This window comes from Trachemys scripta, chromosome 1, assembly GCF_013100865.1.
Source record: "Trachemys scripta elegans isolate TJP31775 chromosome 1, CAS_Tse_1.0, whole genome shotgun sequence".
Taxonomy (NCBI): domain Eukaryota; kingdom Metazoa; phylum Chordata; order Testudines; family Emydidae; genus Trachemys; species Trachemys scripta.
Genome location: NC_048298.1, coordinates 299,280,016 through 299,304,458, shown reverse-complemented (window position 1 = coordinate 299,304,458; position 24,443 = coordinate 299,280,016). Strand labels below are relative to the sequence as shown.

The following is a 24,443-nucleotide window of genomic DNA, read 5'->3' as shown; positions in this document are numbered from 1 at the left end:
AAAAAGGGTACTGTGCTAGAAGTTCTACAAACATAGTAAAAAGACAGTCCCTGCCCCAAAGAGTTTACAGTCTGACTTACCTCAACATGAGACAGGAGTAGTAGACGAGCAAACTGGTGGGGGCAGGAAGAGGGAGCATGAGGTAAAAATAACATGAGCATGTTTTTGTAAAGACTAGACGTGTGCACAAAGTACTGCCAGCCTGTTGTCTGGGTACACCGCAAGAAGGACAGGCAACTTATTATGGGTTTTAATCAGGCTGCAACTTTATTATATAGATGCCTGGGACTACCTGGCAGATAAAGTGTTCTGTGCAGGCAAATCCATGCTTATTCAAATCAATTCTCCGGGGCTTCCACCAGCCCCCCTTTGTTTCCATCCAGGTCCCCCAGCCGAGCCATGGCTTGGACCTTACCATCCACCATCCTCATAAGAGGGTTAAGGAGAGCTATGAGAACTGGGTGGGGGTTGGCTCCCAGCCGTACCAATCATAGGAGTCCCCAACTCCCTCCCTTCTGTTCCATTATCCCGTACCTCCTTTTAAGTCCTTTACCAGGGCATTTATCTGGTCACTGGCTACCCTCCCTGTGGAGTACATGCTCTGAACATCCGCCACAAGGAGGCGCCAGCAATTTGCTTGGCTGCCTCCCCCCCCAACCCCGCCGGGTTTCCAGACATCTCCAAATGGCCTCTTGGCTAGCAGCCCTACTGGGGGAAAAGAACCCATTGTCCCATGTGTGATCCTCAAGGGGCACCAGCAGCTGCATTGTCCTTGACCCAGTACTGCAACAACTGCCCTCAACAGAGGGCCGCATAAGCGACCAATTCTCAGGATCCTGGAATTGACAAGACTCCTTAAAAGAAAACAAAATAAACAACTTGACGCTGGAGCCAAAAATCTCCATTCTGCCGACCACATCACATTCCAAGGTTCCAGAGAGCCAGTGGCATCTGCTCAGGTTCCCTGCTAGCCCCTGGTGCAAGCTTACAAAATCTGTCAAACTGGAAACGAGACAAGGCGTCTGCTATGCCATCATCCATGTCCGGCATGTGCTTTGAAGAAAAACAGATGCTAAAGGTTAAGCATTGTAGAACAAACGCCCTTACCAACTTCATAACCCTGTGCAATCTGGAAGTTTGGTGATTGATAACCTGTACCACTGCCATGTTGTCGCACCAGAAGCACACCCTTTTATTACCCAGCTCCAATCCCCAAATCACCACCGCAACTAAAATGGGGAAAAATTCCAAGAAGGTCACGTCACGCACAACCCTGTTTTATGTCCAGGCGGTGGGCCATTTTTGTGCACACCATTTGCCTTGATAAAATACCCCAAAACCTGTGCCCCCTGCCACATCTGAGTGGATTTTTAACCCCCTTTGTAATAACCATTCCTCCCTCCACAATGATATCCCATTAAATCAACTCAGAAAACTTTCCCACACCCCCAAGTTTTCCTTCATCTCTCTAGTGACTGGTATGTAACGGTGTGGCCTGGCTATGCCAGCCGTTGCCTCTGCCAGCTGTGCACAAAATGTCTGCCAACGGGCCACAACCCCGCAAGCAAAGCAACGGGCTACAACCCCCCCGAAATAAATTGCAGTTCCCGCAGCCTGAGTTTTCTAGCCCCCAGTGCTCTCTGGAGCAACCCTGATAGCTCCTGAAGCTTATGCTGAGGGAGCCAAGATACGCCCTCCCTGCTGTCCAGCTCAATGCCCACGTAGGTCAATGTAGTGGAAGGGCCTTCTGTTTTCTCCTCCGCTAGAGGTACCCCCAGCTCTTTAGCCAGGGCCTGAAATGTGTCCAACAGGTGAACACAGTCATTTGACCCAGCTCGCCCTGCGAACAAAATCATCCAAGTAATGCACCCCTTCGTTTAGTCCCACTGTCCGCACCACTGCCCAGTGCAACATTGTACTGAATTTCTCAAAAGCTGCACAGGATACTGAACAGCCCATGGGCATAGCCTTTTCATTAACAGAGCCACCTTGTGAGTATGACAGGCGATGAATTAATCGGTATGTCCCTGGGGTCTTCTTGGGGACCAACCCCAGGAGGGAAACTCTCAAATGTGCTATAGGCAATTGATTAACTGGCCCAGTTATCCTGCCCTCCTTTGATTCTTGTGCAATCTTTTTTTGAACAATATGTCCCATCCCAGTTACTGACTGAAATTTTTTTGACATCAAATGAATTCTATTTCTCACAACAGGGATCCGAAATCCTGCTGTAAACCCCTCCCACAAATATGCCCCATCTGCCATGTTAGGGTAATCCCATATGAGAACCCTTAACACATCCGGCCTAACTGGCGTTGGAGCCCGTGCCCATTCCGCCACCTGTCCCCACCACTGTCTGTGTGAACTCCTGGCGCTCTTGGTGTCATCCACTCCAACCACAGTGTGTGATGAGGTATGCCCCACCTTATCCCAGTTTGCGTTGCTGCCTTTAATTGAAACTGCTCATCATAATTAAATCAGGACATGCCCCTAAACATATTGTGTGCCCGCCTAATTATATCCATATTCTTAACCAAGGCAGGGCTCCTCTCTGGGTAGGCCTGTACTATCACACCCACATAGATGAGGAAGGCAGCTTCCCAGTTTTCCCATGTTCTAGGCACCCTTGGGCAGCTTGCTGTTTTGCTTGCCTTGCCCATGTTTACTGTCTGTCAACACCTCCCTGTGCAATAGGGATAATATATCCATGTATTCGCCTCTAAGGATTTTATATTTAGTTGTACTGAGTAGGTGAACTCCCATCGGGTCAGCCACCCTGGCATAACCACACTCAGGACTGCATGGCGGAAGTTCCGCAGAGCCCTGCTCCCCCACAGACCCCCTCAGGAGTCTCTACTCTGTCCCATGAGGTTACCTGCCCTGATGGCCGATGTGTTCCCATGTGCCCAGGGGCTTCGTTCCCAACACGGGCTTTGCTACCCTTGCCGGGGGCCTGTCCCTGTCCTGCTGCCCAAACTTGAGCCCATACTGGGCCTGCCCTGTCGCCCTGTGCAAACCCTGCACACCTAGCTGCCTGAAGCTGCTGTAGTAAATGCAAATTAATTTGCAGCAGCTGTGTAATACCATCAGTTCCCTCACTGAAGGTGCCACCCCTAGGTGGGTCTGCCTAGGCTTCTGGACCTCCCACTCCTGGGCCCAGAGTATTTACTACCCCGATAGCCTCACTCCTATCCCTCTCAGGTGAACCCACTGAGGGACTGGTTGAGCACCATCCTGCACCTGGCTGTGGCCCCTGCAACTGCCACCCCTTGCCAGGCTGGAAGGCCGGATACCACCTCTGCCATCCATGTCCCCATCCTCTGTGTGGTTCAGATCACACTCACCCCTGTGTTCAGAATTACTGACATCCCTTGTGTTCGGTGGAAGAGAACTTCCTGGTTCTAGGTGACCTTGTGTCCTTTGGAAGCGCTGTAATGCTGTGGAGAAAACCTCAGAAACCACTTCACTGAGCATTTGCTGCACAGCTCCACTGACTACCCCATTAATCCACACAGCCTGCCCACCTGCATGTGTGAACGCTTCCTCTCGGTCATTTCCCTCCCTCAGTTCATGAGGCTGCCCTGGGTTATGCCTTGGGTTATTAAACACACCACCCTGGGCATTAGCAGCCCCCGTACTTATGAGCATACCCTGTCCCTGCTGCAATACTGTCTCCCTTGGATCCCCTTCCAGCCCTTGGCTCCATTGGGACTGCCTTGTGCTGCAGCTGCTGCCTGCTTGTCCCCTTTCCAGACAAGGTACAGGCACCTGAGCAGCAAACTGCTCTCTGGTACATGAAATAGTTAAATTCCCTTGCCTCCCCTTCCCTTCCCTCTTCCAATGCACCTTGATTGTTTTGGATGCTGAGAGCCTGAAGCCAGGCTGTCTCCTGACTACAGTAGACACTGAGCTTTACTTGCTAACTCACCCCCCATGTGTCCTACTTGCAATTTTTCTCTGCCTGCCCTTCCCTGCCTCCGGGGCTGGGGGGAAACAGCCCCCTGTTTTCCTGAGCTCACCCTTCTCTGTGCCCCTGAAGCCATGCTGCTTAAAAAATCCTGATTGCTGCTTCCCTGGAGACATGCTGGCTTCCTTGCCCCACCCAGGTTTCATACCTTTATGCACATTCCTGGGGGGTGGGAGGGATGAGGGTGAGTCACTGCTGCAAAGCTGACTACCGAGCACCTTTTTTACAGCAGTTTTTGACCTCCTCTCCCCTCCCCCCCCCCCGCAAAAAAGCAGAGCTGCCCTTCTTTGGCTAAGCCCCAGACAAAATTGGGCCCAGTTTTGGTGCAGTCGTTATCAGGCTGTTAGTGTTCTATAGGCATCACAGCAAAAATGAGTTAAGGAGATATTTGAAAGAAGATAAGGTAGCAGGTTTTTGAGGGTAGAAGCTCTGTTATCTGGTCTTGTTTTGTGCAGATTAGAACAATATCACGTATATTTTACATTCAGCCACTATGCACTCTTTTCTCTTTTGTACAGGCTAAAATACCAACAGATCGAATGAAACATCACTGCTTTGTACTCTCATATAATGGCACATTATAACAATTTAAGTTTTTTACATTTAAGTCATCATAAATGGCTTGAAAACATAAGAGCCTGGAGTCCCCTATTTATTTACAGAGTAGGCACATTACACAGGCCGCAACTATTATCGAATATATATTATTTTGTAAACAGTTTTTATACCTTGCCTCTACTCCAGCTATCAGTTCAGTGTATGGAGGCCCAAAGGAAGAAATTAAGGTAACATTGTTTGAGTGAAGTGACACTTAATGGAACCTTGTAAAGTGCATTTTTGCCCTTTATCAAAAAATTTTATCAATGAAAAATGTAAATGTTTTCCTTGGAAGCATATCCTTTAAGATGCTATATTTCTTCCACCATGAGTCTGTAGCCATCTGTGCTCACGCTGCATGATTCAAGAATGTATTTCTTAATTGTGATTATTATTAGGGGTGTCAATAAATCACAGTTAACTCAAGCGATTAACGCAAAACAAATTAACTAGATTAAAAAAAGTCACAATTAATCACAGTTTTAATTGTACTTTTAAACAATAATAGAATACAAATTGAAATTTATTATATGTATTTTTGGATGCTTTTCTGCATTTTCAAATATATGATTTCAATTACAACACAAAATACAAAGTGTACAATGCTCACTTTATATTTTTTTTATTACAAATATGCACTGTAAAAAAGGATAAAAGAAATAGTATTTTTCAGTTAACTTCATACAAGTACTGTAGTGCAATCTCTTTATCGTGAAAATGCAACTTACTAATGTAGAATTTTTTTTTTTTTTACTTAAGTGCACTCAGAAACAAACAATGTAAAACTTTAGAGCCTACAAGTCCACTCACTTCTACTTCTTGTTCAGCCAATTGCTAAGACAAACAAGTTTATTACCTTTACGGCAGATAATGCTGCCTGCTTTTTATTTACAATCTCACCTGAAAGTGAGAACATGCATTCGCATGGCACTGTTGTAGCCAGCGTTGCAAGGTATTTACCTGCTAGATACGCTAAACATTTGTATGCCCCTTCATTCTTCAACCACCATTCCAGAAGACATGCTTCCATGCTGATGACACTGATTACAAAAAAATGTGTTAATTAAATATGTGACTTAATTCCTTGGGGAAAAATTTTATGTTTCCTACTCCGCAGTTTTCCCCACATTCTGCCATATATTTCGTGTTATGGCAGTCTCGGATGACAAACCAGCGTATGTTCAATTTAAGAACACTTTCACTGTAGATTTGACAGAACGCAAGGAAGGTACCAATATGAGATTTCTAAAGACAGCTACAGCACTTGACCCAAGGTTTAAGAGTCTGAAGTGCCTTCCAAAATCGAAGCGGGACAAGGTATGGAATATGCTGTCAGAAATCTTAAAAAAGCAACACTCCAATGTGGAAACTACAGAAACTGAACCACCAAAAAAGAAAATCAATCTTCAGTTGGTGGCTTCTGACTCAGATGATGATCTGCACTGGTTTGGATCATTATCAGGCAGAATCCGCCTTTTCTGTTTATTCAGAACAAAAGCATTGCGTAGAAAACATATCTAAAAAACAATAAATAGCTTACGTGCATGTCTAGCTTAGTAGGTGTCACCCATCTTTCCTGTGGAAACCCTGCAAGGTTTCAGAGGACTTCAAGTCCTCTCAGAAGGCCTGTCTCTCTGGATCACAGTCTCATGTCAGTTCTTGGATTGGGGGAGAATGACCTCTCTTCCTACATCAGCATGGTCACTTAATGTAGATGTCAGTTTATTGTTTGTCAGGCCTCTTGAACTAGGTCAAATTAGTATATGCAATTTCCGTCAGGACGTGAGTCTTCTCCAGATTAGTTAGTTGCCTGAGGATTTGCATTAATTATCTCTTAGTGATTATTAGTTTATACAGGAAACTCTTTAAATCCCTAGCCCATAAAAATATATATCGCATTTCTAAAGTTGATACAATAGTCTTTAGATATTCCATGTGTCCATAGTATCTATCACATCCCCTAGGTTCCCCGCCCCTTCAGCAGCCAGCAGCTCAGCCAGACCTCCCAGCTGCAGAGCTTTTCTGAGGGAAATTGCAAACTTTATTTCAAATTTTTAGACTAACACATGGGTTCAGTAATTTGTCTGTGTAATTCCCAGCTGTGCTCCAGGGCTGCATTTGATTTTTGGGGAAATTGTCTTCTGCTCCACCCCCTTTACTGAGTGTCTCATTGGGGAGCTTGGCCAGCTCTGTGGGCAGGACACAGTTTCCCTCACAGCCCCATTGGGTGGGGTCGTCTTGGCCTTCTTCCTTCCATGAGGCAGGACTGGAACAGAACAGGCTCCAGGGCAAGCAGCCCCTCTCCCCTCATCTCTACATGAGGAGTGAACCCAGAAGGGCAGTGTGCCAGATGGACGGTCGCTCCTGCATCCCTGTAGCATGCACCAGCAGCCATGCCTCTGATGGTGGAGGTCAGCTACTTCCTCCGCACCCCCCTTTGCTTCTCTGCAGGTCTTGGCTGGAGGGCATCACACACTGCCAACACCAGAGAGTGTGGTAAGGGGCTTTTGGACCCACCGCCCTCCCTCCACAGCCCCTCCCTATAGAATAGATTTTGCATGTGTATTTGGTGGCCAAACTTGAGCTGATTTCAATAAACTCTTCTTAAAATATGAGATTTAGAATAAATAGTTGAATCGTGTTTTTAAAAGTGTTCTAATGCTTCTTTTTACGTACATCCTATCTCAAAAGCAGCTTGTCCTAGAAACTTCAGTAACGTTTATCTAAAAATTCTTGATGCGAACTAGAGCACGTGGCAAACTTTACATTGGAAAAAGGCATATCAGAGAAGTTTTCATTGGTGAACTAGGAATGTTAGATTCCTCTGCTAGGCTGCTTGTAGTGGACTTTTAAAGAGGGGCAAATGTATGGTGAAGATCTCAGCTTTCATTTTAAAAAAAAGGTGTCTCACTCAGTTTTGACATTCAGATTTGAATAAAGTTATAAAGTACTACTACTTGTATGTTATTTTTGAGAGACTTCCTTTATTTACAGGATATGGAAGAAACACCGAGACAGTAAGAAGTTCTTAGTGAGTCGTTGTTACTGAAACTGTTACATTGTTCATTCTTGCATTGCACACCTAGTGGGTTCAAGAATAGTTTCTAATATAGTAATCTTGTTTCTCTCTCAAATACGTTTGCAGTTTACGCCACTTTTGCTTAGCATGAATACTGAATATTAATTTGACACTTTGGCATGTTTGATCAATTTTTTCTGATCCTTCAATCACTTAAAATTAATTATTCTCATGGATAGAACTTCTGAACATTCACATTAAAAATGTTGTTAGTAGAAGGTATGTGTAATACGCCTCTTATCAAGAATGTGGTGACTGGAGACAAAAGTGAGCCTGTAATATGTGAGGTGATGGCATAATCTATCACTGATTTAGAACAATATTAGATTACTTTCTTGGAATGCTGGTGAAATGGATACGAGAGTAGTAAGATTGGGAACTAGAGAGTAAAAACCTGTACATAAAGCAAAACTGTAGTGCTCTCACAATTTTTACATCCTGTAATACACTAGATGGGACCAAGCTTATCATTCCATTTATCCACATGAGTGAAACAGAAGGATTTTAAAAAAGACGAGTGAATAGGGGGAGGGATGATTTCATGACACTGATCAGTTGAACTTTGAATCCATCCTCTTTGTACCAGCATTCCTTGGTTTCAGTGTAATAACTATAATTGAGATGTATGTTGACTTGATTTTACTAAAGTAAACAGTATTTTGGGGATATGATAATGTTGTTCCATTAATTAATTAATGGAGATATCCCATCTTCTAGAACTGGAAGGGACCTTGAAAGGTCATCAAGTCCAGCCCCATGCCTTCATTAGCAGGACCAAGTACTGATTTTACCCCAGATCCCCAAGTGGCCCCCTCAAGGATTGAACTCACAACCCTGGGTTTAGCAGGCCAATGCTCAAACCACTGAGTTATCCCTCCCCCCGTATGCACTCAGAAATAAGTAATAACCAATTTCCTCTATCTGAAGTATATATAAGGGAGCCTGTTGAAGTTAGTGTTGCATTTTTTATACTTTTCAAAAGGAAATTCTTCTTTAACAGTTTCAGTTTTTATAATTTTGTATAATACAAATTTGATGTTTTCTTGGAAATGTGAACATTAAATTATGTTCATATCCATTTTATTCTGCTTTTGGTTAATATTTTATTTTGCCCTACGTTGTGACACAGAGGCCCGTTGGTGATTCACTGCGCTGTGTCAGCAACTCTTGCAGGCCTGACAAACTCCCTACGCCTGACACATTGCTGTCATAGAGTTTATCTATAAAGAATGTTGTATGATCGATCAAATGGAAGCCAGTTACACACTGGTCATTAATATCATTGTGAAATGTATGTATTAACGCTATATGAGAAATTATGGATACTTACTGATATGATGCTTCCAGACAGGAGGGCCGGTGGCTATCTCCCTGTTGCTAATGTAACCTGATCGTGGTGAAGCCAGAACCAATGGGAAGTTTATTTACATCCGATCAAAACAGGAGGAGCAAATTAAGAGGCGTGTGCGAAGAAACAGCATGGGTAGCATTGTGTCTGCATGCTAGTTGGGGGAAATTTTGTCTGGGTGTACGCATCAAAAGAATATATTTCAAAATTTTTCTGAACTATAAGAAGCAGGGGAAGGAACCCTTTTGTTACCCAACACTGAGGGAACAAAGAGGTCAGCGCTCTTTGCATCCATGAATGATAGATCCCCAGCCATGTTGGTTGGTGACACTAAGAATTGGCTGTAAGTGAGAAAAACTGCTGTAGACAGAGATTGGAGCGTGCTAAGGTTATAATGTAGTCTCTTAGAAGTGTGTTATACATTTTTTTTTATTTGTAACCATTTCTGTTTTGATTACCTTTGCTTAGTATCTCTTAAATTTCTGGTTTTTATTAATAAATTTATTCTTGGTTTTACTGTAAATTCATCTCAGTGCTGTAACAACACTAAAGGCTGGTGTTGTAGACAGAGGACTTGGTGATTTCTCCAGTGACAGAGGCTGGATACTGCAGAAGAATGCTCTCCAAAGGGGCTTGAAGATTGGGCTGCACCTAATGCTAACCTGCAAGGCCAGGATAGGACTGAGTAGAGTGCTTGAGTGGTGGAATGTATTGTACTGGTATTGTACTGGAGCTGACACCCATCTACCACAAGATAGACTCCTTCACACTGGAGGCAGGGGCTAACAAGGTCACCCATAGTCCCAGCACCCCAAGAAAGCATCACATCTGTCTAGTATTGCAAAGATTATAAAAAATATTCCACACCCAGTTTTGTTCATTTCACTATCTGAGTACCATTATCCCTAATACATGGCACTACAGACAGTATCTGATTGTTAATAGGCGCATAGCAGAGCATCAGGGCAAGCTCAAGCATTCTAATGCCATTACACTGAAACAGTGATTTTTTTAAAAAGTTATGGTGACCAGGTGATTTAGAAAGAGATTTTGAATACACAGGACATTAATCACCTACTTTTCAACAGTTTCAAGAGAGATTGTGCATTTAACTGAGAGATCTGGGCCATTGTAAGGATTGGAACTTTAATATTCCAAACGGGCTTCCTCATGTAAGAAGTAAAGACAATTCACAAAATGTAATAAAGAAAATAGGAGACAGGAGTGCCTCTTGAAAGAAGTTCAAAATTATTTTCATTACAGCAGACCTGTAAAGCTACTCCTTTCAAGACTACCCTTTGGATCTGCCATTTTGTGAGACTTCTTATCTGGCTAGTCTAAGGCTAGCCAGCTCTCTATGGAATAACACACACAACCTTCGGAAGGTTCTTGAAATCATGTTTTCAGTCACTCTTCTAAATACCGGTTACAGTTTACAAACCAGATGTGCACCAATCTGACGGTGATAGGATTTCTGATCTTTATAAAAGTAATAAGTAATGACAGACCTAAAAATTTAAATGGCACCAACAATAGAAATGGCACAATCCTGTGTGGTGCTGACTCTGAACACCTTCCACAAAAAGCTGACCACTTTCAATTCCCACTGAAGTGAATGGGAGATGAGCATGCTGAGCACCTCATGGGTATTGTTGAAGAAAGCATGTTTTTCTGTATTAAAAATATGATGCTTCTTTTAATGTGTTTTAGATAAAAACAGTTCTAGTAATTGAAAGTGGCCTGTGCATATTACATTTTAAATAAAAGTGAAATAAAGAGCTCCATCATTTTTTTTAATGGTCCCTTCTACTCCCATTCCCATATCCAAGGAATCCCCAAGAGAGAATATGTAGCCTGTTTCCATTTTGTATCAGAATATTCTTGTGTTTAGAAAGCTTTTATAAGAAAATAGGTTTTATCTATGTTAGTAACAGTACAAAGCTGCAGTTATGTGTTAGTTGTGTGCATAATGGTTGCTGTGAATGGAAGTGGCTGGCATTTTAAGTGGAACAATATATCATTGTAATATATTGACACAATGCATTCTAATACACACTACAACATCCCGTTGTTTATTTTTCATGTTTCCCTGAACTCTGAATTTTGTGACAGGTGTTTGGGAAAACATGTGCCTATCTAAATTTTCCCAGTTATATTTGTGTATTGACCTAGAAAGAAGGAAGACGTTTATGACAATATTTTTAATAAAAAAAAAAAACTTAAAAATTAAGGGAAAAATTCTTCTCTCTGATCTCCACTGCTTATCTCTAATGTATATTAATGTCAATGGGGGTTTCACATGTGAAACAAATGCAACATATGCAATTGAGAGCAACACTTCAGATACGAAATAAGAATGTTAATAATTAAAATGGGAATATTTTTGTTAAGGACTCAATTTTTCTGAAATTATCTGACAGTTTCCACAGTCCAGAATGCTGTGGGTTATTTGAGATGAATCAAACCCTTCTTTATTCATATTTTCTATGGCTGTAATTCTTGGCTCCATATTCAACCTACCTATTCAACAGGAATTGGAAGACCTTTCTGTATAGCGTAATAAAGCTATAGAAGCTCAGATGGAATGGACATTTCATATAAAAGAGCCTCTCTGTCATTTCTGAGGCGGGTGGACAAAAAAAAGGTTCCCTGAGGCTGAAAAACTTTTTTTTTTTTTTAAATAAATTCATCCATAGGGCACATAAACTGCTATAAAATCCACTGCACATCCACAGCTTCATTTTATTGTATTTTTTAATCTTCAATACAAACAATACATCTTTATTGTATATAATAGCTTTCATACAAACTGAATCTGAAATACCTCATATAATTAAATAATAAATAACTTTAGAGTTAAATCTATAGTAACAGAGCCAAATAATAAGGAAGAGCTACATAGTCAACAATAATAGAGGACGAGAGAAACTGAAATAATAGGCAAGGGAGGAAAAGTTGTTTTGAGAAGAGAGTTTAAAAGATATAGAGTGATTGAGATGTGCTAACACAGGAAGGCTGTCCTAGATAACAGGAGCTTCAGAAGAAAAATCATGTGTGCCTTAGGCACTGAGATTCTATCAGAAGACAGAAATGGCTAGTGCCAAATAAGTGGAGGAAACAGGAAGGGTAATAAAGGTGTATGAAATAGTCGGACATTGCTTTTTCTGAAGACTTCTGTCATAGGGTGGCTGGCCTCTGTGAATGCAGTAGCTCCAGCATCCCTGTACTAGAGCAGGTGCTCCCATTTGGCCAATTAAGAAGGCAGAGTAGGACCTAGGGGTTATAAAAGGTCAGAAACATCCCCAGTTTGTTGGAGAGACCTGGTGAATAAGAGCTGTCCGAGTGAGAACAGCAAGAAGGGTTAGATGGCTGTTGTGCCTAAGCCAGAGAGCCAGGGCTGAAGGCAGGAGGAGCAGCAGAGGGAAATGCTGGCTGTAAGCCAGAGAGAGCCGAAGGTAGGAGAGCAGCAGAGGAGCTTACCTGCTGATGTCTCCCAGGCCAAAGAGCTGGACCCAGAAGAACCTTGAGAGGGCCAAAGGGAGGGAGTGATGATTCCCTGGTAAAGATGCACTCCCAGAAGAGAGGCTGTGGGGATTCCCACTGGGAAGAGTGGGGTGACACTCCAGTAGGAAGGGCTGGGGTGTCTTTACTGGTACCAGGACAGGGGAGGATTGCCAGAGTCTCGGTGTGGTTGAAGGTGCCAGTGTATGATACATGAGGCATCATGGCACGAGGTGTTGGGTGATCTTAATGGCTGTTTGCACTGGGGTGAGAAATGAACTATATGAGTTTGAGACTTTATGTTTTGGCCCATTTGCACAATGTCTTATTGTGTCAAGAGAGCTTGCATGGAGTTACTAGGGACTCTGAAATAGGAAACTGAGGCAGGCATGCCTGTCATGCTGAATCCTTCTGCAAGAGGGCACTCCAGGCAGGGGCTGCCCTAAGACATTTCACATGGCTGTTTAGCATGACATGAAGAGGACTCCTTGAGTTTACTCAGCAGGGTCTTCCCGACATAATTTCTTGTTATACTCTTTATATGACCATAGGGGAATGCATCCTTTTATATTTTTTAAGTATGCTATTGTCACAGGGTGCTCTACTCACTGCTAGGCTGGCATCTCTTCATGGCCACTCTGTGGATAAGCTTATGAGGTTGATGCCCCTTTTTCTGGTTTTACGCCATCACTCCATATCTCTCTGGTTTGCAGCCCCTCTCCCTCTCCATGGACCGCAGCGACCTCTTCATGACTTGGCTCTCCAGCCAGGTCACTCAGCGTTCCCCAGTTCCGGGATATAGTCCTTCACAGTCTCTGTCACTCCCACAGTGACCCCGACAGTCTTCCAGTTCACTGCCCTGCCAGTACCACTTTTCCAGTGGCAGATAGGGGAACCCAGGCCAGCCCTCTAGTCTGGGTTCCAGCCCAGGGACTCAACCACATGCAGATAAGTCCTGTTCAGTCCCCAGCCTTGCTTCTTACTCCCTGGTTTGCTTCTCACTCCTGCATTCTCCCCTCTCTGGGGTTTGCTGGCCTCTCTACTCCCTACTATGTGGACTACTTGTCTCTCTAGTCCCCTGTCACACCTCCCTTCTCCCAGGGAGTGACTGTAGATTGTCTCCCTGCAGCCCCTTTCTGCTATCAGCTCCCTGGCTTTATAGAAGTCCCACCTGTTCCCACACAGGTGAGCTTCCCCTAATTATGGCTTTCCTCTCAGCCTTCAGCCTAATGGGTTAATTAGCTTATCTGGCCTCCATTGACCCCTTCAGGGTGAGTGTGGAGCGGACACCTCCTCACAGGTATTCTATCGAATTGATATAAAACACTGCATTCTAAATTAGTAGTAATGCAGTGAGGATGTTAGGCCTTGGCTACACTACTGGGGTAAGTCAGCCTAAGTTAGCGTTACTCCAGCTACCTGAGTAACGTAGCTGGAGTCGACATAGCTTAGGTTGACTTACTGCGTTGCATCAATGGGAGATGCTCTTTCATCGACATACCTTACTCTTTTCATTCCGGTGGAGTACTGGAGTTGAACAGAGAGTGCTCTGCAGTTGTCAACCCCCGCTGCATACATCGCAGCAGCGTCGATACCCAGTAAGTGTAAACATGGCCTTCATATGGAATGATACAGTATTATTTCCAAAGTGGTGGGTGAAGCTTTATTGCAACATGGAGCCACTAATACGTAACTTGCAAGACCTGAATTATAATTAGTTTCTCCAAACATTGTGCTGCTGCCTCATATTCAGGACACGCTGTTTACTTAATCATTATATTTTCTTGAATTTTTTGTACAATTAAGTCTGAGATTTACAATATGTCTTAAAATATTTATGCTATGCCCTTTTCTGATGTTAAAGGGTTATTATTTGCTTCAGAGACATATTAAGTAAGCAAACGGTGGTTCAAACTTTTATTAGAATATTATTGCGTACAGTTCTGAGACAATGGATATTTCCTCCTCTAGTTTATGGTCAGAAAGCAAACAAATTCTGTTAGTGTTTACATTTTTATTTTTTGAAAAGCATAGATTTTGTAATAATCATTTTTGACAGCTGTAGAGGCAAGAGCCAGTGGTACAGGTATAAGTACACACTGTTGCATTGAAGTAAGGTTAACTTGGTCAAAAAGCAATTGATTGTCAGCTGCAAAACAAGGATTTGTTCTCGTGCTGTGGTGTAAGCAAGCCAGTCAGTGAGATAGATGGTTTAAGAGCAATTTGATGATAGGGAGCATTTTAACTAAGAAAAATTGCTAAGTGCTTTAGGATACTAATATTGTCCAAGATGTCAAGCTGTTGAACTGTTAGTCTGGTTCATCTTATAGTGGGTTATTAGATCCTTCAATTAAAAAAAAATACTTCTGCTTTTTGGAATTAATTACTGTTGAATAGTCTATCTGAAGGAAATTACCACCCAAAGTGAAATTCAACACATGACCTCTTGGTTTAAATAGGTTTTCCAACTACAGGATCAGAGTTTCCCTCAAAACCCTAAAGGGTGTTGTCCTCAGTTTTCTTTCATTTTGGCTCCCACCCGCTCCCAATTTTGAAATCCTCTAACATAAAAACATAAGAACGGCCATACTGGGTCAGACCAAAGGTCCATCTAGCCCAGTATCCTGTCTTCCAATAGTGGCCAAATGCCAGGTGCCCCAGAGGGAATGAACAGAACAGGTAATCATCAAGTGATCCATTCCCTGTCGCTCATTCCCAGCTTTATCATTTAATCCAACTATTATTGTGCTGGTTAGTATCTATTTGTATAAAAACAGTGCTAAGATACCACAACTAAGATTAGGGACCCATTGTTTTAGGCACTTTACATATATATAGTTAGAAACAGTCTCTGGTCCTAAGAACTTAGGCCAAGATTTTTAAAGGTATTTGGGTGCCCTCACAGTCTAAATAGTTAAAACAGACAATTGATGAGAGAAAGGGATTGTCATTAGTATTATCATTACTTACTATTAATTATGCGCACTTTACAGATGAGGAAATGAGGCACAGAGTGATGAAGTGACTTGCCCACGGACACCCTGAGGTCTGTGGCAGAGCTGGGAACTGAATATCAAAATTGTATACATTTTTTTCATTTCTAAATTTCCCCACATATTAAGATCATTTGTTGGTCTGTTCCTAGCCCTTCACTAAAATCTTGAGGAAACCCTTTATATTTTGAAAAAAAAATTAAATACTTGCTTTGGCATGTCTGCTGCCTCCCTTTTAAGTGTGCATCAACTGACAATACATGTATTAGCCAAATATGAGATGCAGTTGAGTGGGGTTGCACAAACGAATGGGGTTAGTACTATGATTTTTGGCACCCTTTTCTCCCAGTTACTGTTTGTATTATCACTAAGAGGCATAATGAACATATGTGGCACAAATGCCAATAAGCTGCCATGAAACTCTTAATAAAGGTTATTGTGCCACCAGTATACTTGGAAAGGTCACTTTATAGATTGAAGTAGCCACTGCCTAAGGGGAAATACTGAGCATTGTACTGGGCAAAGCAGTGACTAAACACTCAGTAGAAACAACCTGTTCATTTCTCTTCTTGCTAGGCAGTCAGGGGATACTTTGTTGACTCTTTAGAAAGCCTTGTTTCCAGGTAGCATTAAGACTATATCAGCATAATTAATTATCTAATCAATCAACAAATTATACAAAATAATATTCTCCCCAAAATAGCATTCATAAATGAAAATCCTTTGCACTTAGATAACTCCTTCCATCCTAGCATCAAGTGTTTTAGAAACATTAATGAATTAAGACTCACATGCATTGTATCTATTTTATTAAAAAATTGACACAGACAGGTTAAGCAGCTTGCACAAGGTTATACAGAAATTCTTTTCTGAAGCGTGTGATAATGCCTAGATCATGGAAAAGAGGGTCATACTTGGTTTTGGGAGAGTGGGAGGAAAAGGCTGCTGACAAATGATTCAGGCACAGAGACATGGACTCTTCACCAGGAGAACTTAAAATTCAATCCACAGTTGCAGGGATCACATATTTTTCAGCCTGTCCTGTAGTTTCTCGCAGATTTAGGTGGGAGAATCCTATACTACAATACTGAAGCATCTGCCTCCATGCCTTGTGGGGTCTTTTATCTGCACTTCTGTTCAGCACATTCACATTTTATACAGTGCTGGTTATGTTTAGGCTGCTGCATAAATAACAATAGTAATAGATGTTTGCAGTGCTGTTGTAGCCACATTGGTCTCAGTATGAGAGAGAGACAAGGTGGGTGAGGTACTGTTTTTATTGGACCAACTGCTTTTGGTTAAGGTACAAGCTTTTAAGTTACACAGAACTCTTTCTCAGGTCTGGGGAAGGAAGCAGAGGCTCTGAACTAAATACAAGTTGGGACAGATTGTTAAGCAGAAGGGGTAACGCATGCTGGAGGCGGACACTTGAAATGAAATGGGCAATTGGGGGTTAGATTATTATGCATAAAGGATTTGAAGTAATAGATACATTTTATATATTCCATAAGGAAACAGTAGTTAGACATGTACTTAAATCATTTGAGATTTTAAATGATGATTTATTATTGATTTTTTTTTTTTTAAGTTCAGCCTAGATTCTCACTCCTGTACTTGACATTTTTCTGCTGTAATTTCTTACTGGATGCAAAGTTCTCTAGGCAATTATTTTGACCACATTAATTAAAAAGAAAATAAAAAAAGGTTTTACACATAACACTCAATCTCTCTGCAGAAATACAATATAAAATATAGTAATCAAATGTAAAAAAATTAACATTTTAAAAATTCACCAAAAACACTCTATTCTCATAAGCAAAAAAGTGAATCCATTTATTAACTAATGTGCTAGTGATTTCATTCAGAATGACTCCCCTAAATAAATCTAAAATGTTTTTCTGATTCCCAGTTTTTTCCCATAAACTTAATCTTCAAATAACCTGTTGTGTCTCTTTGTCTGTCTGGGAGTGCTCTCTAGGATAGTATCTGAGAGTCCCACAAACTTAAATGCATTTTGTCTGAGACAATCCTATGAGTTAGGGGAAACAGTATCATCTGTTTTACAGATGTGGAACTGAAGCACAGATATATGAAGTGATTTACCTAAGATCATACAGGGAGTCTGTAAAAAAGCCAGTAATTTAACACAGGTCTGTTGGGTCCCAACTCCAGTGCATTAACCACAAACCATTTTACCTCTCTGATAAGATTACACATTTGTAATAGAGGCCCATAGTGTTTGCAAAGCCCACAAGAAAAATTCAGAACTTTAAAAAAAAAAACAAAAAAAAAAAAACAAGGAGTTCGGTGGCACCGAAAGGATTCCAGTATAACTTTATAAGCTGGTCCAGTGAACATTTTTCTTATCCATTCAAATCAATAGTGCTGTCACTTCACTTTACTCACTCTTGCTTGTTTTTTCCTCTCCTGTAAATCTCATACCTGTGTTATTGGTCAATAAATGGCCATTGAGTGCTGGGTCATAAAGTTATAGGAGAAAAAGTTAATTGTTCTTAAAAAGAAAAATGTCTTTTTTTTCTGGACAAACACCAAATTTAAAAATCTGTTGTTAATTATGTAGTATAGCTTTCCAGTCCATTGATTAGTTCTGACTTGCATGATCCTTGGGTTGTGGACCAGGCTGACGTTGTGTACAGAGTCGCTAAGTCATAGTGGGGTTTTTGTTTCACCTTCCCCACAGCAGGTTCATGGGGGTGAGGGCTTAGTGGGGGTGAGCATGGAATGAGAGCTAGGCTATGATGTTGCAACTCATTACGTAAGCATGGGGAAGATGTCCAGTGCAGGTATTCCATAGGGAAGGGATACAGTGATCAGATAAATGGTTTTGAAAAGGATTTAAAGAAGTTATCTGTTAAAGGAGCAGAAATGGGGGCCTCCTATGACTGGCATGGCAGGGAACCAATCCCCCCCTTTAGCCCACCTTAACCCTCATTTGAGGGTGGGGGATGGTAAGGTCCCAGCAGCAGGTTGGGGACCAGGATGTTTGAAGCCCCCCAGGTAGATATTGAAATGGAGCTACCTGCACTGTACACTTTTATCTGCCAGGTGCTCCCAGACAGTTAATAATAAAGTTGCGGTCTAAGGCCTTGTCTACACTACGAGAGTAGTTCGATTTTACTTAAATCGAATATTTGGAATCGATATTGCAAAGTCGAACGTGTGTGTCCACACTAAGGACAGTAATTCGACTTTGTCAGTCCACACTAACGGGGAAAGCGTCGACATTGGAAGCGGTGCACTGAGGGCAGCTATCCCACAGTTCCCGGAGTCCCCGCCGCCCATTGGAATTCTGGGGGGAGCCGCAAATGCCTTCTGGGTAAAAAAAAAGGGGCCAGGGTGCTTTTGGGTAACTGTCGTCATCCATCCATCACTCACGCCCGCCCTCCCTCCCTCCCTGAAAGCGCCGGCGGGAAATCATTTCGCGCACTTTTCAAGTCATTGACAGCGCGGACGCCACAGCACTGTGAGCATGGAGCCCGCTGCAACCATCGCTGCAGTTGTGGCCGCTCTCAACGCCTCGCAGCTTATCATACAGGTTGCCCTGAGGCAGATGCAGAAAAGTCAGGCGAGGAGGCTACGTCAACGCGGTGATGGCCTGAAGTCTGAGAGTAGCACAGACCTCTCAGAAAGCAGGGGACCCAGCGCCGAGGACATCACGGTGGCAATGGGTCATGTTGATGCTGTGAAACGGCGATTCTGGGCACGGGAAACAAGCACTGAGTGGTGGGACCGCATAGTGCTGCAGGTCTGGGATGAATCACAGTGGCTGCGAAACTTCCGCATGCGGAAGGGAACTTTCCTTGAACTTTGTGAGTTGCTGTCCCCTGCCCTGAAGCGCAATGACACCCGGATGCGACCAGCCCTGACTGTCCAGAAGCGAGTGGCCATAGCCCTCTGGAAGCTTGCAACGCCTGACAGCTACCGGTCAGTCGCGAGCCAGTTTGGGGTGGGCAAATCTACCGTGGGGGTTGTTGTGATGCAAGTAGCCAAGGCAATCGTTGATGTACTGCTGCCAAAGGTAGTGACCCTGGGAAACTTGGAGGCGATCATAGATGGCTTCGCAGCGATGGGATTCCCAAACTGCGGTGGGGCCATAGATGGAACTCACATCCCTATCCTGGCACCGGACCACCAGGCCAGCCAGTACATTAACAGAAAGGGCTACTTTTCCATGGTGCTGCAAGCACTGGTGGACCACAGGGGACGTTTTACCAACATCAATGTCGGATGGCCGGGCAAGGTTCATGACGCTCGTGTTTTCAGGAACTCTGGTCTGTTTAGACGGCTGCAGCAAGGTATTTACTTCCCGGACCACAAAATAACTGTTGGGGATGTGGAGATGCCTATAGTCATCCTCGGGGACCCAGCCTACCCGCTAATGCCCTGGCTCATGAAGCCCTATACAGGTGCCCTGGACACTGAAAAAGAACTCTTCAACTACCGGCTGAGCAAGTGCAGAATGGTGGTGGAGTGTGCTTTTGGACGTCTCAAGGGGAGATGGAGAAGCTTGCTGACTCGCTGTGATCTCAGCGAAACCAATATCCCCATTGTTATAGCAGCTTGCTGTGTGCTCCACAATCTCTGTGAGAGCAAGGGGGAGACCTTTATGGCGGGGTGGGAGGTTGAGGAAATTAGCCTGGCTGCTGATTACGCCCAGCCAGACAGCCGGGCGATTAGAAGAGACCAGCGGGAAGCGCTGTGCATCCGGGAGGCTTTGAAAGCAAAGTTCCTGAGTGAGCAGGGTAACCTGTGACTTTCTAATTTTGTGTACAGAGAAGCCTTCACCCCACTTCCAACACACGTTTCAAAATAAAAATAGTTCTACTTTGTTAAAGCACACCGTTTTCTTTAATACTGTTTTCGCGGGAATTTTTTAAAACTGGGACGCAGACTGTGGTGCGGAGCGGGTGTAGTGTAGTCGCGCGAATGCAGCTTCTAAACTCAAGGACTGACAGGCTCCGCTGCGGTGGGATGGTTCTTTCAACGGAGCCTGTCACCCCTCCTGATACGGACTGTGTGTATGGGGGGTCTATGTGAGTTTGTGGCAGGGGTGGGACGGTTACAGATCCCCTGCTGTGTGGCTCTGTGATCCTGCCTAAGGACCGCCGCTTAAGATCTCTAACTGCCCTCCCCTGACACAAAGTCACAGAGCAACCCACCCCCCACCACATAACATGAAAAGAACCTCCCAGACTAACCAGGGTAAGTAGTCACTGCATCACTGCACTATGTATGTGCCCTGCTGCTGTGCCTGCCCCCTACTATGTACCCTGCCAAAGGTGACTGTCCTGTCCAATTACCAACCCCCTTTCCCCCCCCTCCTCCAAAAGAACATGATGGAAACAGTAGTTAACAGAAACATATTTTTTATTATCAACTACACATGGGACTGGGAAGTGAAACTTGGACGGGGGCTTGTGTCAGGCGGGAAGGAAAGAACTTGTCAAACTTTGGGGAATGAGAGCCTTCTGCTGCTCGAGCTCTCTGCAGGGGTGGAGTGAGAGTTAGCAGGGACTCTGCCGCCTCTCCTTCTGTGCACTTTGGGTGAAGGGAGTATGGGACTTGGTGGCGGGGGAGGGCGGTTAGAGATGGACTGCAGCGGGGCTCTGTCCTCCTGCCTCCGTTCCTGCAGAACATCCACAAGGCGCCGGAGCGTGTCCGTTTGCTCCCTCAGTAGTCCAAGCAGGGTTTGAGTCGCCTGCTGGTCTTCCTGACGCCACCTCTCCTCCCGATCCATGTTGGCTTGGTGCATTTGGGACAAGTTCTCCCGCCACTGGGTCTGCTGTGCTGCCTGGGCTCGGGAGCAGGCTATAAGCTCTGAGAACATGTCCTCCCGTGTCCTCTTCTTCTTATGCCTAATCCTCCCTAGCCTCTGGGAGTGTGATGACAGGCTAGGTTGTGAGACAGTCGCAGATGGGGCTGTGGGAATGGGAAAAAGGGAGTGAATTCCTCAGAAAGATAAATGTAGTTGTGAACAAAGAACATAGTCTTTCTCTGTGAACAGGACCATGCACAGCACCTATCACATGCGCACTCAGCACAAGGTCGAATTCTCGGCCTTCGCATTCAGTGTCTGGGGTTTTGCAGAGCACTTTTGAGAACCCTGTCAGGACAACGGAATTGCTCTTGCACGCAGACATGGTAAGCCGTAGATTCGTGGCAGCTTAAAACTTTAATATTAGCAATGGCCTCATTTCACATTGAAATCAATGTCGGTCCCTGCTGCCAGCAATCCGGCAAGCAGGAAGTCTGCTCCTGTCCCACACCCTCGCGGCTGTCCCCGGGAACGATCCCTTTCGGCTGACCCTCTCCCGCCTCCACCGCGTGGCTGCAAACCAGCGGTTACAGTTCTGTAAAGGAACGGTAAAGCAGTCCCAACACTAACATTCCCCTACCTCATTCAAAGCAGGTCATCATGAGCGACATCACCCTCATGAGGATCTCTGAGAGCGACAGACAGAGAATGCTCCGGGAAAGCCTTCAAAGACCAGGGCCGTATGCCGCCATGCTGTGCCAAGCAATGATTCCAGAGTACTTGCTAGTCTCGTGGCGCGGCAACGTGTCCTACTACGGAGGACCCAATAAGGCCGCTCTCCCCAAGAACCTAATGCAGCGGATTTCAAATTACCTGCAGGAGAGCTTCCTTGAGATGTCCCAGGAGGATTTCTGCTCCATCCCCGGACATATAGACCGCATCTTACTGTAGCTGCAGTAGCAGGGACTAAACAGTAGAGCGGCTTGGGCAGGACAATCATGCAAAACCGGACATTGCTAGATTTTTTTCAAATAGTTGCACTGCCCATGACTGAACCGTTAAGTTAATCAAACTAATCATGAGAAACCCATTTTTTAAATTGTTAATAATCATGTTCTGTTACAAATAAATGTTTAGATGTTTACAACACTTACTGGATGATCCTTCACCAGATTCTGTGTCCGGGGTAACGGCTGGGGAGGGTTGGTAGGGGATCTCTGTAAGGGTGATGAAGAGATCCTGGCTGTCGGGGAAATCAGCGTTGTGAGCGCTGTCGACTGCCTCGTCCTCCTCATCTCCTTCCTCATCTTCCCCGTCCGCTAACATGTCCGAGGATCCGGCCGTGGACACTATCCCATCCTCAGAGTCCACAGTCAGTGGTGGGGTAGTGGTGGCGGCCGCACCGAGGATGGAATGCAGTGCCTCGTAGAAACGGGATGTCTGGGGATGGGATCCGGAGCGTCCGTTTGCCTCTTTGGTCTTCTGGTAGCCTTGCCTCAGCTCCTTGATTTTCACGCGGCACTGCGTTACATCCCGGCTGTATCCTCTCTCTGCCATGTCTTTAGAGATCTTCTCATAGATCTTTGCATTCCGTCTTTTGGATCGCAGCTCGGAAAGCACGGACTCATCGCCCCACACAGCGATGAGATCCAAGACTTCCCGATCAGTCCATGCTGGGGCCCTCTTTCTATTCTGAGATTGCACTGCCATCAGTGCTGGAGAGCTCTGCATCGTTGCCAGTGCTGCTGAGCTCGCCACGATGTCCAGACAGGAAATGAGATTCAAACTGGCCAGACAGGAAAAGGAATTCAAATTCAAATTTTCCCGGGGCTTTTCCTGTGTGGCAGTTCAGAACATCCGAGCTCTTACTGCTGTCCAGAGCGTCAACAGAGTGGTGCACTGTGGGATAGCTCCTGGAGCTATTAGCGTCGATTTCCATCCACACCTAGCCTAATTCGACATGGCCATGTCGAATTTAGCGCTACTCCCCTCGTCGGGGAGGAGTACAGAAGTCGAATTAAAGAGACCTCTATGTCGAACTAAATACCTTCGCGGTGTGGACGGGTGCAGGGTTAATTCGATGTAACGGCGCTAACTTCGACATAAACGCCTAGTGTAGACCAGGCCTTAGTAAAACCACATCCAGTGTTTCCTGTCCTCCTTCCGGGAGGGAAACATTTCTTCCCAGCCCCTCCCTCAAGAAAACAGCTGCTAGCACAGTGTCCACAGCAGAGTCTGAGCAAACCTGGTATTTTGCCACTTTCATGTGTGGGAGGGTGCGTGCTGCTCTGCTTAGTCTGAGTGAAAGAGAGGCTTCTCTCACCTGGCTTGCATCTGTATTATTTCTGCTGTCTTCTGGACACCTGGTGGACGAGTCAGCGTCCCCACACTGACCTGCTCTGCATCTGCAGCAGCATCCGTGCCTCTGCTCTTAAAGAGGTATACCCCTCCCCCCAGCAGGCCAGACAATAGCCCTTCACTTAAGGTCCAGTGCAGTCATTTTTGTATTGCAAACTACTTTCCCTGGCCAAAAAGTATCCTGTAGTTAAAGACAGTACCTACAATACTATAGGAGGAAACACTGGAACTCATTTCAGATCTCTTGTATAGTTGACTGTTGAGTAATTGCAGATCAATCTTATTCAATCATCATAAATTTTAGTCATTTTTCTTTAAAAGGAGCTGAATAATACTGAAAGGAGCTATTCCAATGTTAATAAATGTGCATGGATATGTCGTCTTTTGTGTGTGCATGAAGTAAAGAGCTTTCCCGCACTACAGTAGGTGGGAAGGGAGAAGCTGTCTGGAGAGAATGGTAATAGAAATGTAATAGTAGTGTTGCTAGAACATCTCAAAAGGTGTCTCTTAAATAATATATATTTTTTAATATTTAATTTTAGGAAAAGCCACTGACCAAATCTCTGCAACGAGGAGAAGATCCCCAGTTTGATCAAGTAAGTGATATCTAACTCAAGGACATTTCTTTCTTGTTGCTTCTGTTTCCCGTGACAAAATCTCGGTATTTGTAGGCCAGCCTAGTGTCCTCATAACATTACAATGATTTGCCAGGCAGGCAATCAAAGTCTCTCATTCTACTTGAGACTGTAGAACTGAAAGTGCTCTGTCTAATCATCTGCCTTAGGAATTAGGAGTAATTTCCATTTCTTCCAAACTTAATATTG

General features: G+C 44.2%; 1 protein-coding gene across 1 annotated transcript in view; it reads left to right on the top strand.

Annotated features, from left to right (window-relative positions):
- The window catches only part of FRY (FRY microtubule binding protein), a 305,106-nt gene that overhangs the window by 65,606 nt on the left and 215,057 nt on the right, over positions 1 to 24,443 (top strand). The window contains exon 3 of the mRNA XM_034778453.1: positions 24,162 to 24,215. Within this exon, the coding sequence (XP_034634344.1) occupies positions 24,162 to 24,215 (54 nt within the window). The remainder of the gene's footprint in view (positions 1 to 24,161; positions 24,216 to 24,443) is intronic.